Source organism: Branchiostoma floridae, chromosome 5 (assembly GCF_000003815.2).
Source record: "Branchiostoma floridae strain S238N-H82 chromosome 5, Bfl_VNyyK, whole genome shotgun sequence".
Taxonomy (NCBI): Eukaryota; Metazoa; Chordata; class Leptocardii; order Amphioxiformes; family Branchiostomatidae; genus Branchiostoma; species Branchiostoma floridae.
In genome coordinates this window covers 22,579,228-22,598,524 of record NC_049983.1, presented here as the reverse complement: position 1 = coordinate 22,598,524, position 19,297 = coordinate 22,579,228, and the positions used below count along the sequence as shown (strand labels likewise).

General features: G+C 41.8%; 1 protein-coding gene across 12 annotated transcripts in view; it reads right to left on the bottom strand.

Moving 5' to 3' along the window:
* The window catches only part of LOC118415273 (neuronal cell adhesion molecule-like), a 101,532-nt gene that overhangs the window by 15,256 nt on the left and 66,979 nt on the right, over positions 1-19,297 (bottom strand). For 8 of the 12 annotated variants that reach the window (XM_035819731.1, XM_035819736.1, XM_035819737.1 and 5 more), the window contains 20 exons: positions 18,110-18,258; positions 17,193-17,225; positions 15,416-15,427; positions 14,107-14,212; positions 13,394-13,596; positions 12,381-12,677; positions 11,765-11,870; positions 10,929-11,110; positions 10,456-10,587; positions 8,458-8,505; positions 7,780-7,914; positions 7,273-7,384; positions 6,514-6,567; positions 5,639-5,796; positions 4,966-5,241; positions 3,374-3,514; positions 2,542-2,703; positions 1,906-1,976; positions 1,411-1,663; positions 878-993 (listed from right to left, as the gene is read on the bottom strand). In XM_035819731.1, coding sequence (XP_035675624.1) covers positions 878-993; positions 1,411-1,663; positions 1,906-1,976; positions 2,542-2,703; positions 3,374-3,514; positions 4,966-5,241; positions 5,639-5,796; positions 6,514-6,567; positions 7,273-7,384; positions 7,780-7,914; positions 8,458-8,505; positions 10,456-10,587; positions 10,929-11,110; positions 11,765-11,870; positions 12,381-12,677; positions 13,394-13,596; positions 14,107-14,212; positions 15,416-15,427; positions 17,193-17,225; positions 18,110-18,209 — 2,697 coding nt within the window. In that variant the 5' untranslated portion in view covers positions 18,210-18,258. The remainder of the gene's footprint in view (positions 1-877; positions 994-1,410; positions 1,664-1,905; positions 1,977-2,541; positions 2,704-3,373; positions 3,515-4,965; positions 5,242-5,638; positions 5,797-6,513; positions 6,568-7,272; positions 7,385-7,779; positions 7,915-8,457; positions 8,506-10,455; positions 10,588-10,928; positions 11,111-11,764; positions 11,871-12,380; positions 12,678-13,393; positions 13,597-14,106; positions 14,213-15,415; positions 15,428-17,192; positions 17,226-18,109; positions 18,259-19,297) is intronic. The other 4 variants (XM_035819741.1, XM_035819740.1, XM_035819738.1 and 1 more) reach the window with 4 other exon arrangements.

Here is a 19,297-nt window from a genome sequence, read left to right as displayed (position 1 = left end):
GGAAGTAAATATCCGTTTTTTTATCCAGTTGTAGAGATTGAATTGTATTTGAATATTGCTTACCTGGATGTCTAACCTTCATAAACGTACTCAGTTATTTCTGTTATATTTTCTGTTTATAAATTGTCCAGGTTTTGTTTTTGACATTTTATTGTACATGTATTGTTACAGACTCCAGGAAGAAGGGATGGGGTTTTGTGCGCGTGAAAAAGTTGCGCGTGAAAAGTTGCGCGTGAAAAATTTGCGCGTGACAATATGCAAATTAGCTGATTCCCAAGGGATTAAAAAAAGTTTCTGCAGTTTTATACTTAAAAGCTCAAACAAGATGGCACAAAATGGAATTAAGTATCATGTTGTTGCATTACTGAGTACAAAATCTCGATCTGAGTGATTTTAAAGTGATTTTTAAATGTTAAGTTTTCACGCGCAAAAAAAGTTTGAAATTTGCGCGTGAAACAATCTTCTTCAAAAAAGAGAAAATGAAGCTTCTAAAATGGAGAAAAGCCTCAAATTGTTACATTTTACAATATAAAACCTCATATGAGTAATTTTTCCATGTATTTCTGTCAAATTTAGGTGATTTTGAAATGTTCAAAATATGCAAATTAACCTATTCCCAAGGGATCTAAAAATTAGGGTTTTTTCAAACCCAAAATTCAGGTAACAGATGGGAAATTATATCATAGGTTCAAATTTTTCTGCCTTAGAATTCCTTGCTGCACATTTTCTGACATATTTCAGGAACTTTATTTTTCACGCGCAAATTTTTCACGCGCACGCGCATATTCTCCACGCGCAGAAAACCCGTTCCCAGGAAGAAGAGTGGAACAATACTAAATGTTAACACAAAATGGTGATCCAATTAAAACAAACAAACCTTGTATCCCTTCAGGTCACCGTTGACAGACTCCTCATCAACGGGGTCCCAGTCAAGCCTCACGCTCCTCGGCTGGACGTCCCTGACTGCAGTATTCTCTACTGCAGCTGCAGGGACTGTGTAGGGCAGAAACAAAGAGATGTCAGGGGCACTGTCCATTTTTTGTTCTTTTTCTTTCTTTAAATCATTTTTTTCTGCTGACTACTGAAGCATTAAGATTCCTGCGCCAATAGTGGCCACCTGTCTACAAGGACTTGATGGGCTTTAGTCTACATTATGCTGGTATTTAAACACATCCTGAAAAGGTTACACTTGTGTGGATGCTATAGAGAAACCTGACTGTCTTAAGGACTCAAAACACAGAAGACTTATTTTCAAAACATGCTATGATTGCAGATATGATATACATATGATATATAAATGCTATACTTCTGATATACATTCTACGTCTAGGCACATGCATATTCTATCAAACTGTTATGTTTCATTCACATTCACATACAGCTACTTTAATGGTCCACAAAACCACTTACAGTCCTCTCCCGAGTAACCAACGACGACATCCGACAACGGGCCATCGCCGAAATCGTTCTTGGCCTGCACCGTGATCTCGTACGCGGTGTACGTTGGCGTGTCCTCCACGATGAACTCGTTCCCGTTGGGGTCGTTCACGGTTTCCGTGGTCCAGTCGGAGTCTGCTTGGCGCCGCTTCCTCGCCTCCGGCTGTTGGCGGTAGCGAACCTCGTACTTCAGGCCGGGGCCATTCTGCTGAAGGCCTGGCAGAGGCTGGAAGGAACACAAACATCCCAAGAACATTTCAAAATACCATCTGAACCTGTCCTTTCTAAATCAGAAAACCAACAAGTCAAATTGGTGTGGGCTCAAGAAACATGTCGGCATAGGACTACAGGTTTTGACCACTCACACCAGGAAGGACCCCTACTCTTTTTGATAAGTGCGGTGGGTTCTTAAACCTGTCTCTCCTCAAACCCGACCTCCATTTAACCTCCTGTTCAAGCAATTCTTACCTCCCAGCTGATGACCATGTTGGTGGGCTCGGTGCCCTCCCCCTTGATGCCACCTGGGACAGAACTTGGAGCTGGAGGATAGAGGAAAAGGAAAATTAGAATAGTGTAAACAAAATCTATTATTGGTAAGATTTAGTATACACCAGAGTTGGGCAATGCCGCATTGTACACAGAATACTAAGTTATATTTACATATATATATATAAGAACAAAACCTTTAAGTTAGCATATGCAGGACACTTTCTAACTAAACCAGATAGCAATTACTCAAGCAGCTGGAAATGATTTTGGAAATGGTCAGACGTTTCAGGTAGTAGCCGGTACCTTTTGACAGTGACACAAAGCAGGTCTGTTAAAGAGCAGCTTTGAATTATGGAGGAGATGAAAACAAATTTTAGATAGTCCAATAGGAAAAGTAACACAAAGTCAAGACAAGGTGAGCAAATGAGTCAATTGGCTCCTGTTGTTTGAGTACAAGAGGTTAAGTTGTCTTGCAGGGGTGGAAGCGCCAGGTCCCAAATGCTGGACAGTTCATTATGTAGGCCTCCTTACGTGTTGAGGGTGGGATTGTACATTTTGTCATGCATTGCCTCCATAAGTTGACTAAACTTATCAAATAACAACTCTATCTCTTACCTGCAGCAGGAGTGGTATACCCTTCTGTGGCGTCGCTGGGTTCGCTCTCCCCGACCTTGTTCCTAGCAGTGACCCTGAACTGGTAGGTCAGCCACGGGTTCAGGTCAAGGTCGGCAGTCAATATGTCCTTGCCATCAATGACCTTCATTTCCTGCCACTCTCCTGAAATACAGAAACAAACTAAGGTCATTCAGGGTCAACTTTCAACAAATCATCTAATGATTCTCTCACAGGCGTTCAAAAGTTTAAGCTTATTAATGAATACTGTAAATGCAGACATGTCTGTGATGGTTTTATGTTTGCGGTTTTCACTGTGACCACTTCACAGTGAACTCAAAACCAACATGAACATTTTTCCATTACAGTATGAGGCTACAGTACTGTAAATGCATTTAAGTTCGCGGGGATTTAATTTCGCGGTAGCGGGAAAAGGGGCTTTTCGCGGTGGATTTAATTTTGCGGTAACACCATAGACTGCAGTCTAAAACTATGATAGAAAAATGTTCGCGGTGGTTTTAAGTTCGCGGTGAAGTGGTCACCGCGAAAAACGCGAACATTAATCCACCGCGAACATTTCTGCATTTACAGTATATGGCGCTACTGCGAACTCTCCCACCCCACCCCCAACTACCTTAAATGCAAGTATATAAGCCATGGAAACGTAAGATGGCACCAAGACTAAATGTGTATAATTAAAATTAAGTAAATGAATAAACTAGGTGCCCCTACGCAAACACATGCATACATGTACGTAACCAGCATCACAAAATCGAACTCATTCAATCTCATACTGATGACAGGACCTACAGTATACAGACAACAATGACCAGACCTGGCATCATCCTGTTCTCTTCATACTGGATGGTGTAGCCCTCGATGGGTGAGTTGTTGTCGCTGCCCACGTTCCAGCTCAGAGTGACGGACGAGTCGGCCTGGTTGGACAGCTGAAGGTTCATTGGAGGCTCCGGAACATCTGTAACAATGACACAGTATTACTTAAAAGATCCTGTTCAGTAAAACTATAATGACCAGGCCCTACCAGTATAAATCCGGATAATGTAAACTATGGACTACAATTTCTACAGTATGCTCAAGACATAGCTGTGCAGATCACATCTCAGGTGGCCTGGCTGGGAAAGTTTACCAAGTAGAAGATACTCTTCAAGTCTATGAATATTTGAAATCTAATTTAAATTTGAAAACAGATAAGAAATTGAAGTATGACTACATATAAATTAGTTAGCTTGAAGAACACCTAGTCCGAATACAACATAATGACAACAATCAGGCCTCGAAATACTTTTTTTAGCCATGTTGCGCAGGCGGCAACCTGAGTCAAAAACCAACTTGCGCCATCAGCATTTCAGGTTGCGCCACTTCTAAGTTGTTACTTTCTCCAAATTAGCTACTTATCATTATCTGTAAAAACAGTTGATTTCAGTTGAAGAAATATAGCACACAAAAAAAGATGCAGGGCAAATTAGCGCACTTTTCTCAATAAACAACATCCATTTATCGATCTTTTGAAAATAAAGACTGCAACAAAAATAATATCTCAAAGAACCGTGAAAAAATCGTGACCTCCGTTGAATAGTGCCGACCGTGCGCCCCTCCCCAGTATAGTCATCGTCACACTAGCTGTTGTTTTTCCCGCATTCCATAGACAGTATTGTCCCAAACAAGCAAAAAAAAACCCTTCAAAATAAGCCTATACATGTACTTATCGGCAAGGACGTTAGGTAGTCGATGAGTTTTCGTATTTACATTGTCAAAGTTTCATGCCTTGCTGGGTGATTTTTCCTGTGAACACAGCATTGGGTCATCAGATATTCCACCAATAGCAGCGCCCAGGCGCGCTACGTCACGCCGAAATGGCCAATGGGGTATGATTCTCGCGATTCACGAGATGTGAGTTAGTGCGAGATTTTGCGCGAGACTTGAAGGTATACAAGTTTAAAATGGCGGCTCTATAGCGGCCGAAATCCGCAAATTTTGAACTTTGAGCGAAGTTTCCAGCGGAAAATTAAGGCTTACCAAAGGCATTTATTCCCAAAACAGGGTGTACATTTTCTGATATCTTTTTAGTAAAGGGCCTGTAACTTAAGGATCGTTTTGTTTACCCAAAAAATCAAGTTGCTCCGTGAGCAACCTGACTTTCTGAACAACTTGCACACAGAGAAAACTACTTGCGCGGAGGGGGTGCGCAAGTGGTTAATTCGAGCCCTGAATAATAGATCTCTATTTCTCTTTATGTATTACATGTACCTACAACAGAGAGGGCAGCCTGTGTCACCTTGTGTGAGGCCTTGTCACAAGTACATGTAGTTTTGGCCTGACATGCGTACACACAGCCAAGTCCAAGCTTATGGTGTTCTTAATCTTGATGCGATCTTTCTTTATTTTCCCTTTATGTAAACCTCTTACCTATAACAGAGAGGGCAGCCTGTGCAGATGCCTCATCACGAGTAGTTCTGGCCAGACAAGTGTAGATAGCCGAGTCAGAGTTGATGGTGTCCTTGATGAGGAGGGTTCCCAGGACCGGCTGCATGATGCGGCTGCCGGGCATGATGGGAATGCCGTTCTTCAGCCAGGTGATGGTGAGCTCGAGGTCGGGGTCCTTGTCGACCGCGCAGACGAACTGCGCCTCGTTTCCGGCCCTGACCTCGAGAGCGATGGGTGGCGTGGCGATGGTGGTCTTTCCTGTACCACAAAGGGAAATATCAAATTACTGTTAGTATGCAGGCTTTTAGCCAGGCATGCATCCAGGTGTCATAAACATTTTTCTTGAAGCAACAGACGCCCTTACACTGGGGAGCAGATCCTCTGAAAAGTATGAAATCCTGATTGACCAGGGATACCACTAGGTCATTTCTACTGTGACCTTTCTGATAGTAATTTTGCCCCTCAAGATACCTTAGAATTCACTATTTTAACTTAAAATTCTTGAAAACTCTGCACCATGTAAGATGAATGCCCCCTGACCCCCTACAATAGCCCCGCCTATATCACTTACTGCGACTCACTAAGAAATTTGGCCCCCCATGATTCAATCCTAGCTAAAAGCCTGATGCTGATTTCACATAATCAAAGAACTCACTCTTGACAGACAGCTCAGCCTGCAGTGGCTCCTCGCCGAACTTGTTGATGGCCATGCACTTGTACTTCCCGTCGTCCTCGGTGCTGACGGTGGTGATGACCAGGGTGCCGTTACTCAGGACCTGGTAACGATCTCCCGCAAGCAGCTCCTCCTTGTACCTGTACGAGTGTAAAGTGTTTATCTAGTTATCTACTGTGTGTCAAGTGTCCATGTGACATCTGTATCTGTATCTATATAGCCAGTATAACCGCCCTTCGGCGCAACACACCATCTTCGCAGGCATGCAGCACGGCAGCAGCTGATTATATTCGTCATCTATATCTATATAGCCAGTATAACCGCCCTTCGGCGCAACACACCAGCTTCGCATGTACAATGTATGTATGCGTTGAGAAATTCTGAGGATGATGAACTTGGGAGTTTGTGCTCAAGGAACCTGGTCATCAGTCGTCAAACCCAGCCACATTGGATAAAGTAAGAATCCAAGAAACAGAAACAGACGTTTTTTGCCAGAGTAATCAAAGAAGCCATTACAACCAAAGCTTTACAACCATTTCCAAACAGAGGATGAGGCCATAGACTTTCTGCAACTTCTGCCCTCAACGAGTCACGTGTGCTACATGATAAATGACATCACAGAAGCATAATGATTGGTTTGTCCATTCCTTCACAAAGACTTGAGTTGACCAGTCAAAATTTGGGTAAGTCCAATTTCTTTTTGGAAATTACAGTTTGACTTTTTTCAGAACATTCTATGCTGTCATTGAGTTCTATCTATGTCAGGGACTTTTGCTTTTATTTAAAATCTGCAATTTAGCAATGCTGAAGCACCGGCTAGCAATGCATGTTGGTACTGCAGCATGGGACAATCTCACCTATCAGAGCCATCAGTGTTGTTGTTTACATCCGAGAGATTGGAAAACTGGTGCCTACCAAGACATCAGCAAACATGAAAATTAGCAGATCAAATTAATGATTAATATGTAAATCGATATTTTGCCAAACGCCTGCTTTTTGCTTGCCACTGCGTCACTGTGACATCATTGCAGTCACTCGTATATCTAGAACAGAAACACGTGGGCTTCCAGAAGGTGTCATAATACATTTGTATCAAGATGGCGGCACCCATTGATGTAAAAAGGTTTAGCTTTTTGCAAACCTGTAATAAATTAGTGAGTGAGTGAGTGTGTGAGTTTATTTAGATCCACAATAAGCCTCATACGAGGCTATTCTTCCGGTGGTCTCCACGTTCATCTTTACACAGTACATTGATACCAGTATTCACACTACAATTTAAAAACATACAGAGACATATAAAGTGACATTAAATAGCAGAAGTAACCTAAGTCCTCATAATCAATAATTACAGTACAATATTTTGCTAATTGTCGCCTGTGCTGTTCCACAACTGTGACATCCTGTACAGAAAGCGCCTTTTCTGAAAGTTGCTTTTAGTGAAATTCTACATGTACATACCACGTGATCTCAGGCTTGGGGGAGCCGAATGACAGGCATATACACAGATATAATACATTTGTATCAAGATGGCGGCACCCATTGGTGTGAATGAATGCTTAATAGGTTTAGCTTTTTGCAAACCCGTAATAAATTGGTGAAATTCTACATGTACATACCACGTGATCTCAGGCTTGGGGGAGCCGAATGACAGGCAGTCGAGCTGAGCGTCCTGGTCCTGGACGTAGGCGTACTTTTTGTTGGCTGCTGTCAGCATGATGGGCGGCAGCTCTGCAGTGGGAAGTAGGGATAGGTGAAAAATCTACAAGGGTAGGTCAAAATTTCTTGTCCCCACTTGGACACAAGAATAGCCTGCTATAACGTTACAATCTCTCACTGTCAAGGGCTTAAAGCGTCTCTATCTCAAGAGCTTACTAATGGCCAAATCAGGCTAAAAACACATTCAAAGAAGACACTCTATATGCCATTCAATCATTAAAATGAGGGTTGCTGATTGGAAGGAAAGAACCTTAACATTTCATATGTGAAAACAAAGGCTTAGGTTACATAAATAGGCCTGGAACAGTGTCGTCTCTAGAAACATCATGATTGAGACCAGCTTTATTCACTAACAGTGAAGCAGTGGTTTCTATTTGATGACCCCAAAATCTAAGAAAGACTCTTACCAACGACGTTGATGTAGGCGTTAGTGATCCTCGTGCCTAGGTTGTTGCGCGCGATGCACTGGTACACGGCGCTATTGTCCTTAACAAGTTCTTGCAGGGACAGTGTTGTGCCGGAAACGCGACGGTTTGCCTGATCTGAAAGTAGCAAGAGGAGAAAGGTTCGTTTTTAGTTTACGTCGTTGGGGGAAGCCAGAGCAAACGCTGCCTGGCGAGAGGACAGAAATTAGCGATGAAGCAGACAGAGGCAGTGAACAATCTAAAAAAAAAATTTATAGTTCTTCATGGAGAGGTCAACTTGACAGAAAATGGTCGCCAATGGAAACAGACCAAAGGTGACGGATTACGTGGTCGACCTTGCAAGCGTTCGAGCAGCTCGTGAAAACGAAAAAAGACAGGACGCCACAGATAGGGTGAAGTTTGCCACAAACGTGAGAGAATACAGCGGTTAACGTGAGACAAGTGATTTTGAAAATGAAGCTTGAACTGATCTGAGGTGAGACACAGAGGAGACAGACATGTTTGCACGATCAGCTTCTTTTTTTTTTTTACGGATCGGATCGAATTTGCTTGCCGATGGAAAAGAATCATAGAAATGAGGTGGAAATCGTTGGAAGGCACGGTTCACAGAAATCAAGACCTCATGCAGGAAAGACACGGCCACATTCCAAGCACGCCCACCTTGGAGTTTTTCCTCAAAGTGATGATCGCGGATCAATCCGTGTTTAGCTATATGATCGACACAAACGGCATCAAAACATCACAAACGTATCCAGTGGGAGGAGAACTTCCTACAATTTTGCTTTTCAACAGCAAGTACGATTTTGACTTCCATACTACGTGTATCAATATCTCTTGAACGCAAAGTCATCATAGAAATTCAGATTTTCCAGCATCAACAAAATCTTTGAAGTAGTCTTGTTCAGTCACAAGAGAAGAACTGCCTAAATTGTATGACTTTAGTAGGTTCTTAGTGTTCCAAAACTGTGCTACTATCAAAGTGCTTTGAAAGGGTTGTGATCTAGAAGTATCACTGCCACAAACTGCCCTGAAAGCACTTCAATGCAGTCATATACGTTGTCATGAAAGCGCTTTCAGCACTGTTTGTGGCGAATCTTCATACCACCGAAGACTACAGAACTTTCTACACACCCATTTCAAACCACTTTTACACCAGCTTCAGAAAAACCTTCAACTACACCAGTACTAAGAAGATGGAGAGAGCAAATATTGATGTCTCTGTCATTCTCTTATTCCTAGTATCATAACTTGACTAGTTACAGCTTTCTACATAACATTACGCTATCATCGACAGAATCGTGTATAACTCATTTTTTTTCTGAAGGATACACTATTCACTGTCTAACACTAGTACTCATTTCTCATATGGAAAGTGATAGATTGAAACAATTGTTAGTACGATGAATGAGTTATGATGTAAGGCTGTGAGAATGAAGCATCTGGTCGGGGGAGAAATATTTATAGCACAGTACTGAAAAAAGGCATGTAAATTCTGCAACTTTGAACCTAAAACTGAGGGCTTTGCCAACGGGTTCAACACCATTGTAAAGCTGACAGTTCTAGATTTTAACAACTTTGCTTCACAAATCAATCTTTGTAGTTACAATGAATGTTTATGTAACAATCTCTTCTTCTAACAACTACACATACACAATATGCAGTCATAAGTCACGGTACAACATATTACTACCGGTATGTACTAATACTATACATCATCACACTACAATACACATTTTGCCAATAGGTGCAACAATGTATTCACTAAGAGTGCTTCTAGCTAGTTCACAGCCAAGCAAAGGAAAATCTGTCTATTGTCCTTGGCGAAGCTGCAAGTTTGTCCACGATGCATCTTAGCTGTAACTATGCTGCTAGAAACAACAACAGCATTTTAGCAATTATATAATATGAGCAAAGAATGCAATGTCTTGTAACGTGCACAGTGAGCAACTAGACTGGCTGGTGAGCTTCATTCCAAATCTCTTAATTCCGACTATCAAAACTGGTGCTTTTACAAACACAAACATCTTTAACTGTGACTTAACAATGCTGATGTTTATTACCAGTTTGTCACAGCATTGACAGCATGCTGGCAGCTCAGAAGACAAAGCTTGAGCTGTTCGTCAGGGTGCAGCATGCAACAATGTGGCTCACATCATGCAAGATGTAACTGTTACAGTCTTTAACCTTTATCCAACAGGTGATCTGACTATGATATGTCAGAATCAGAAATACACATTTTAATATGCAATAGTTGGAGAGATGCTAGCTGTGGCAATTATAATCATGTGGTCAATTTTCATACATGTTTGTTTGTTTGTTTGTGCCTTTTCTAGTCTGGACAAATCTGGAGTCTGCCTCTTTTCATGGGGTCCAAAAAGAGAGGAGGTCAGAGAGCTATAAATAATATCATGTACTCATGTAGATTCTTTAACTACTAAGACTTTGAAGATGAAGAGCATCACCCGAAGATAAAAGTTTAGCGACTGTACAGTTACAGCATCTGGTACACCATTTGGAAGGGCATTTTCCTGCATCCGAGGTATCACACCATTCCATGCTCGGGTAGACCCGGTAACCATGGAAACATGATGCACTGGTAACCATGGCAACAGGATGCAGGAGTAACCATGGCAACAGGAAAAGGACAGACGGTCTTACCTCCAAGAGGTTCTCCGTTGCGCTTCCAGCTAACCTCCGGGGTGGGTGTTCCAGCTGCCTCGCACAGGATGGTGGCATCGTCTCCAGGAGCAAGCATCTGGCCTTCTGGCTCAGTCTTCCAGTATGGTGCGGCTAAACACAAGAAATAAAGTCAGATTTTCATGTTTTCTTTCTAAACAGAAGAAAAAGTCAGATTTTTCTGTTGTCTGGTGTATTCTATCCCAAGAAAAACTCAAAGTCAAAGACTTGTAAGTTTGGACCTACAAGTAGTCTCGTGTTCTCTCACAAGACTAGGTCAATAGTCTTGTGCTTTCTCACGAGACTAGGTCAATCTGTGAACAAGATGTGCTGCAAGACATCCAAAATTTGCAGGTATTTCTCTATGCCTTTCGAAAACCATCTCTGTTTAAAGAATATTGTAGTAACTCTATTCATACGTGACTGATGAGCCTCTTCAACGAAAAACCACTCACCATTGACAGTCACCATGACTTCGTACGTGTCCTTGCCCAGAGAGTTGGAGGCCGTGCACTCGTAGCTCCCCGCATCCCTCTCCACCACCTCCTCGATGATGAGTGAGGTTCCCACCACCCTGGCGCGGGCGGAGGGCAGGCTTCCTCCGGATGTTCTTCTCCATCTAACCTCGGGTGTTGGCCTGATGGAAGGGATACATGTATGTTAAAGGTAACTTATTGTTATAGGTGAAAGCTAATATAAAGGTAGTCACATAGCCTTTTTGAGGCTGTAGGGACAGTGGCCACTGTGTCTAGGGCATGGTGTTAGAAGGCACAAATCATCTCTTTCCTTCCACTGCCATTTATACCTCCTGAAAGTCACTTGGCCTGTTGGAAAGGACAAACCGTTTGTCATATAGGGCAGCTGCAGTGACCATCTCTTTTTACGTACATGTAGCTCTTGGGTTACATATAGTAATGCCTTTTTAAGTAGCTAGTAATAGTGCAATGTGGCTTTGCTAATTTGAAAGCTTGTGCTTTTGGCCAAGTACCCTTAGGTTGTGCCATCATCATACAATTTTGATGCCATAGGACTTTCAAGGAGGCTGTGACATAACCAACCACCGACATGGATCCAAAACAGCATTTTGTGTGCCAAGACAGTTGAGCTTTGCAGGAGATGTAAATTATTGTCTTCCAAAATAGCTGAAGTTAGCGATTGTACGACGATCGCACGACCTAAGTGACCACGTCCTAACTTGTCCAGATGCTGGCATGGTCACTGGTGCTATTTCTTGTACATGTATGATACACACAATAAAATGAAACATCTGTAGAATGGAAACAGTACTCACAGGCCCTCTGTGATGCATCTCAATGTCAGATCCTCCCCCCTGTTCACGGGCGGAAGGTTGATGTCACGCTTCAGAAAGGATGGTGCGCGGGCTCCCCGTGGTGATGCTGGAATACAAAAAAAAGAACTCGTCAAGTTGCAAAACATGAAACATGAATGTTGAACAGTGTCAGCATGGTGGTTAGTCAATGGAAAAGAAAGTTGTTTGTACACAACCAAGTTATTCTATGTATATGTGTAGACACTTAATATTTTGGACCGCATCTGTTAGCAGCAACACATACATGTAGCTGCAGTGCATGATAGAACCTGTCACTATTGCCTCCAGGAAGGTGATAGACGGTGATCGAAAGGTCAGACTTGGCTGTGTACAAAGAACTTTGTCATCCACTGAAATATAATCCTAAAGATCCCTATGAATGATACAGATACACTGAAAACACAGTCAGTCTCAGAGACAGTATTTTATATATTGTGCCCTGCATGCGCCACTAGGGACTATGAACGAAAGAGCACTTATCCAGTACTAACTGTCGCTTATTTTGTATCATGTAATGTTTGCATGTATCTTGATGACTTGTCAAACCTTTAGTAACCTATAACAGGGTCCCACTGACCTGTGTCAACAATCAAGGTTAGCGTGTTGGCGATCCGGATGGTGCCCAGTTTGGAGTACTCCGCTCGGCAGGAGTACTCTCCCGCGTCTCCCTCCTCCACGTTGGCGAAGATGAGGCTGTTCTCGGCATCGATGGAGATCCTCTCGGTCAGGTCGATGGGGTTACTGCCGTCCTTGGTCCAGTAGATGGTGGGCGGCGGGATAGCCTCTCCGAGGATAGAGAGGCACTTCAGGACGTGCTGGGCGCCGACGGGGACGGTAATCTCCCGATCTTCCGCAAACGCGAACAGCGGAGACGCTGGAATAAGAATGTTGAGAGACATCATAAGACAAAGACCTATTATAATTCTATGAATAGCCTCCCCAAGGATAGAGAGGCACTTCAGGACGTGCTGGGCGCCGACGGGGACGGTAATCTCCCGGTCTTCCGCAAACGCGAACAGAGGAGAAGCTGGAATGAGAGCGTTGAGATATAAGTTAAGACAGAGAAACTGAAAAACGAAAGATGGAGACCTCCCCGAGGATAGAGAGGCACTTCAGGACGTGCTGGGTGCCGACGGGGACGGTGATCTCTCAGTCCTCCGCAAACGCGAACAGCGGAGAAGCTGGAATGAGAGACTTGAAAGACATCTTCAGATGGAGACCTGATCATCATTACATCTTGTCGCCGAGACCTGATATCATCCTATAAATATGCAACTAACAACTATAAAAAACTGTCGCTCTGTCCTCTGTTGTCACAAAGGTATCAATTATTAAGTCATTTATTCAGCCTATAAATGGGTGAAATACAACTGAAGCTTAAGTTTTATACAGTTCAATCTGTTATATCAGCCTAGAACTGAAAAAGAAACACACAAACTCACACTCACTATGATCCAGTTTATCGTCTGCTGTTAGGTGTGCTTGCACATAGATGCAGAGGCTTGATGGCAGCCTATAGCTCTAAGTCAGTTTGAGACACCATAAACACACATAATGAAAGTACGTAAAATGAGTGCTGTACATGCATACCTGTGATGATGACCTCGATCTCATTGGTGACAGCCGTTCCCCTGTGGTTGGCGGCCCTGCACTGGTACTTTCCCTCGTAGCTCTTGTCAGGGTTGTCTCCGTCCAGTTCGATGGTGATGGTGCCGGAGTTGGGCGCCGCCGACCAGGAGATGCTTGGGTCGCTATCCACGTCTAGTTCTCGTCCATTCTTCAACCAACTATACCTGCACGGCAATGAGCAACAAAGCTTAAAACTCAGCCCTCTGGATTAAGAAAAAAAGGCATGCAGTTCTGTTGGAGATGCTAGGGGGCATAAGAACTAATCCTTTGTTTTGCTGCATATACCGAAGAAAGATCACTACTGTACAAAGTGGTTCATTACGACAGGCTTTTCACTTCAGCCCACATGATCTCTCTCTCTGTCTCTCTCTCCCTCACACACACACACACACACACACACACACACACACACACATACACACAAACACACACACACACACACACACACTCACTCACACACACTCACACATACACACACACACACACACACACACACACACTCACACATACACACACATATACACACTCACACATACACACACATACACACACACACACACACACACACACACATACATGCACACACACAATATGATGATGAGAACACAATCATCTTTGAGAAAGAAGGACAGTACAAAGACACAGGTACTCAGCGATCATCAGCTATCCCTTACCTTATTTCAGGGCTGCCGGTTGCTTCACAGTCTATGACGATGAGTTCTCTAGGATCTACTATGTGTTGAGTGGGCGCCTGTTTGGTTATGACTGGTGGCATTGGAACTGTCAAAGCAATAAAGAAAATTAGTACATTGCTGAAGTCATAGAAAGTTGCACTTTGCTGGATGTTGAGAGGCGCAATTTTTATAATAGGAAATGAGATGCAGCTTGAAGTCCATGAATGTCAGGATTCTCGTTTATCCTTTGATTCTTTTGTCATAGAAAATTGATACTTTCTTAAGTTAAAGGGCCAATTTTTGGTGATTCAGCTTTATTCTTTCGTGCTACTTTTTCAAGATTTTTGTGATTGAGAAAACAGTAAAAAAAACTGGTAAACATCTAAAATAATGACATTTTTCCAATTCAATAATACCTTGGCCAGATAGACATAGAGACCACAAAAAGGTAGAAAAGGAAGATAGAATAACTCATTGCAACAATCATTGATCATTTCTTTTTATTTGAGTATTCGTGAGTAAAGCCGGAGATCCAGAAAGAAACACCTTCACACCCAGAGAGGAGGAAACTGATATAATACAAATTTGGTACCATGTTTTCTGATACGGTGTTTATAATGTCTCAGATGACTCAAATGTCCAAGCAAAAATCTGCCCTCTCCAAAATAAAGTGACGTGACATTTTGCCGTAGCCCTGCAATCAAAGAACTCAAATTTCATTTGCAAAACGAGAATTTTAGCATAAAACAATTAATTGTGATACATACCTTTCCTTTATAAGGTTACCAAAAACTAAACAGAACAGAACTTAATCTTTGAGTACTATCAAACCTACATGCCTTAAACAAAATTAAAATGTTATACCTTTCCTTCCACTTGGTATTCCAATCAATCATTACAAAAAAAGTTCACATTCTTACAATCATTTTTGTAAGTAAACATACAATGTACATTTGTACATCCAAATACGAGATAAGAAATGTTCTTTTAGGCCAATAGCTCAAAGGCTAGCTGAGTTCCGGCAAAAGAAAGTTTCTAAAATCATCCTATACCGGGCAAGTCTTGTAGCAGACATTTAATAATTGTGTTGGAATACCTTGTGTACTTGTTTACAAGTTTTACAAAATACTAGTACATCACATGATATATTGTAACTGCACAAGTGGCATTGCTACACAAAGCATGTACACGCTTGGGAGCAGAAGCCACAATAAAAACTTATAAATAAAAACACTGTACCAAACAACAACAACAACAACAGCTGCAAACTTGTGAGAAAAAGAGAAAAGACTGTTCGAAAGCTACCCACCATCCACTCCGACTGAAGTTCCGACAAGTTACGCGACAAGGCGTGAGAAGGAGGGAGGGGAGAAGGTAACGGAAAACGAAAGGAGGACAAAACGGAGGGGCGGAAACAGAACCGGGGAGGGAGAAAAGAACATTGTGATGAGAAAGTCAAGGTCATGTAATTTCACACAAGAAAATGGTGGCAGCTTATACTATAATTGCCACATAAGAAGCATGTTCACTAGGGGTGGGTACCGTTACGGTGTACTGGTACAAAAACTTTTTTTTCTTATTGGATTGGTCCGGAAAAAAACGGACCTGAAAAAATGCGGTGGACCGGATGTTGGACCTTTTGGAGCATTCACACGTTTTGGGGCTTACTGGTCGAAGAAAATAACAAGAGCAAAGCAAAGTAGAGTCTATAGTCATTCCTACCAAGTTTGCAGTCAATCGGACAGGGGCAGTTAGCATTGTAGGATCTTTTCAAAACGCCAGTGGGATCAAATTCTCAGCACAACAGATTTCTTTATAGCAAAATGGACCATCGTCCATGGCAAGTTTTCACATATTCAATCAGGCCTGTGCCTGATCCTCTGGACCTGAACCGGACCTGGACCTGAAATTTCTGTACCGGTACCCACCTCTAATGTTCACTATACTGTGCATATACAAGTGCACTTAAGGATGAAATGGTTACAAACACATCATACATTACATAACTGTGATCAAAACATGCACAAAACATTTTGCTCTGCATCTCTTTTAACTTAAGGAGCACACAATGATCAACACAATGGAAGAGCTAAGAAACATCTACTGCTACATGTATCAGAAAAGGAATTCTGGAGAAATCCTGAAAAGAGAGGCTTGGGTAGATGCCAAAGCAATGGCATTGGTGGGTTAACGTATACACACTTTGTACTGTACATGTACAGTACCAACAAAATGCCATGATGTCATGAAAATTCTTCATTAATCCTTCCAATTCATTTCAAAATAACTTAGATGGACGAGTTGATTTTCCTTGGATATTTCTGTCCTGGCTGACTGATCAAGACTTCTGTCCAGCATACTTTTAGATTCGTTTTTGTATCCGGAAAAGGAATTTCAGTCATGCTTATCTTTTAAATTGTTACCATCAAACTGAACATTCAAAAACAGGTGGTAAGGACAACACTGCCTTTTTCCTTTCATGTTACAAATGTTCAATTTTTTAAAAGAACAAGTTTGCAGTCCATCTAAAGGAAGTATCTCACTGCACTTGGGGCACTGGTGCGGCACTGTGGGGTTCGTTCACTGCGGCACTGTTGTGTTATTTTCCCAGATTCTTTATAATTTATATATTGCATAATACATAAAAGTATGACTTTGAAGACAACAAAATAAACAAAGTGTAAGAAAATTCATTCTTCATCTCTGCAATTTGTTGAGTAATCTTTTGAACCCCGCAGTGCCACACCGGTCTGTGCCCCAAGTGCAGTGAGATACCACAAATGACTGGAAGGATAAATGTTTCTACTATGGCTACTACATGGGTGGTTAAACAATGCAGCAAGCACAGTACATGCTTGTAGCACAGAGTGAGACAACCACACACTCAAGATGCAGTCAGCAGGTCTGAACCATTCTGGCAAGGAGTCAAATTCTTCCAGCATGACATCAGTAGAAGCCAGAAACTCTTTCCCTGGCAACGATTTTACATGCTTCGTCTCCTGTTAAGTTAATCCGACCTACAGGCATCGTTCAGGCCTTTTGAAATTGGAAACAAGAATAAGGAAAATGAAAGCTAAAATGATCACCATCCTCCCAGCTGATTTCCCCAACTCCTTTCACTGAAATGAACAACAGAATTTCATCACTTGTTGATCTGAAGAATTGGTCAATTTAGGGTCTTCATCTACAGTTTATAGAGTCATGATCACTATCTACAGTTTTACAGGTCTCCTCTCTAAGCTTTGCAGTATATGTGGAAATGGACTTGTCTCAAGCAAAACTTTGCCCCATTCTTCTTCAAACGTGCTTATAGCTTATTCTTGACATTTTTTTCTGTTGCAGTTACATAAGAGGCCTGGTCTCATTGGCCCTGAATAGTGGGAAAGTTATTGACTTGAAACTTCAAGTTGGTCTACTCAAATTGACACTCACTATCCGAATCAATGTCTGATTTTCAAAGATCATGTGCGCTTGCATATTGGATGTAAGCTTCGATCTGTCCAGCTGGTCTAGTCACTTATAACCCCCATTTCTTAGGTTGTAACCACTACAATTGCAAGGTGAGATTTCTGTATGCAAGGTATTCTCTACTCTGTAACTGACTCTGTGGCAAACCGTTGGTTTCCTGCTTTTCTCATCATCATCATCTGGTGAACTAAAATCATGATCTTCTCTTCTGAAATAATTTCATCAGGTTGGCAGGATATATGACATTGGAGAAATCAACTTTAAGTTAGTAATATAGAAGCGATAAGCAGCACTCCAGTCTCTGAGGAAGATGGCATCGAAATGTAAGCAAGTAATTATAAGAATCACTGGTTGAGAAGAAGATTTCTCGAATATGTAATATCTTCTTCTTATGTCATCCTAAGCTGAGCAGAAGTGAAGCATTATGATTTATCAAGGAACTAGCTGTGCAATGCAGCTTTGATACAGCCAGCATTTTTAGAAAGCAACATCAAGAAACAATAGCGAGAATTGAAGAAATGAAGCGAGTACTTACTGTCTGGTGGAAGGTTTGTTAAACTCCATTCTTCGGAGCGAACTGATGAACAAAAGCAGAAAATCACCACTACTAGTAGCTGCCGAATGGACCAGTCCATTTTTGTTGGTTCTAGCTATCCCTGGGTGATGCGAAGTTTGCTATTACACCTGGAAATACAACAGAAAAACACATTGACGGTTAGCACAGCAATGTACACTTGGACTCAAATGTTATGCTAAAATTACAAGACAGACGGCAAAATTCATCAGTGACAAATAAAGAAAAGGAACAGAAAATCGGCTAACTGATTGTACATTGAATTACTACGAACATTCTATGCAGGCTGAAACCAATATTTCACATAAAGACACACATCGAAGAGACACATGAAAATGCAGCTGCATTATAACATTGAATTGTTATGTATAATCTACATTGGCTTTGGAGAGGGAAAATTGCATAGCGAAGGTAATAATCAAGATAAAAAGAAACACATTGAATACATCTCTGACTATAGCATGGCCATAATTATCACAGCAGCAGTCCACAGGTCTCACCCAGTGACCCCAAATTGAAATGATACCCATGCCTCTCTTATAACAATCCATCCATGTTCCATTCCCTAATCAACAAAGGCAGACGTCACTGACAATTGCTCAAGATTGAACCTCTCTCCATGGTTCAGAGCGCCACAAAAAAGACTCTTGTACGCAGGGTGTCCGTTCTATGGCTCATTATAGCACGACCTTTCCCCTTTGCCCCAATGAAATACGAATCGCGCCCTGCCCAGCATCTTTTATGTTCCTGAGAATTGATTGCAATACGCATCAAATACATGTAACTGTACCATTCTACAGGGTTTATGAATTATGAATGAAAAGGCAACAGAAATATTAAGCAAAGCATGGATTGCATCCCTATTTTCTATTAGTAATACAAGCACTGAGGTTCTGAATTTGTAAATTAAATACTCTTCTACTAGCATGTCTTAATTTCATTATAACCATGTATGTAGGCCAATTACATGCAAAAGTGTGACCATATTATCCGAGCCTGATGCCGTGTTACTGGCAATATTGTAATGTAAACTGCATGGCGTGCATCCCTATTTTCTAATACAAGCACTGAGGTCCTCAATTTGTAAATTAAATACTCTCCTTCTAGCATGTCTTAATTCCATTACAACCGTAATATGTAGGCCAATTA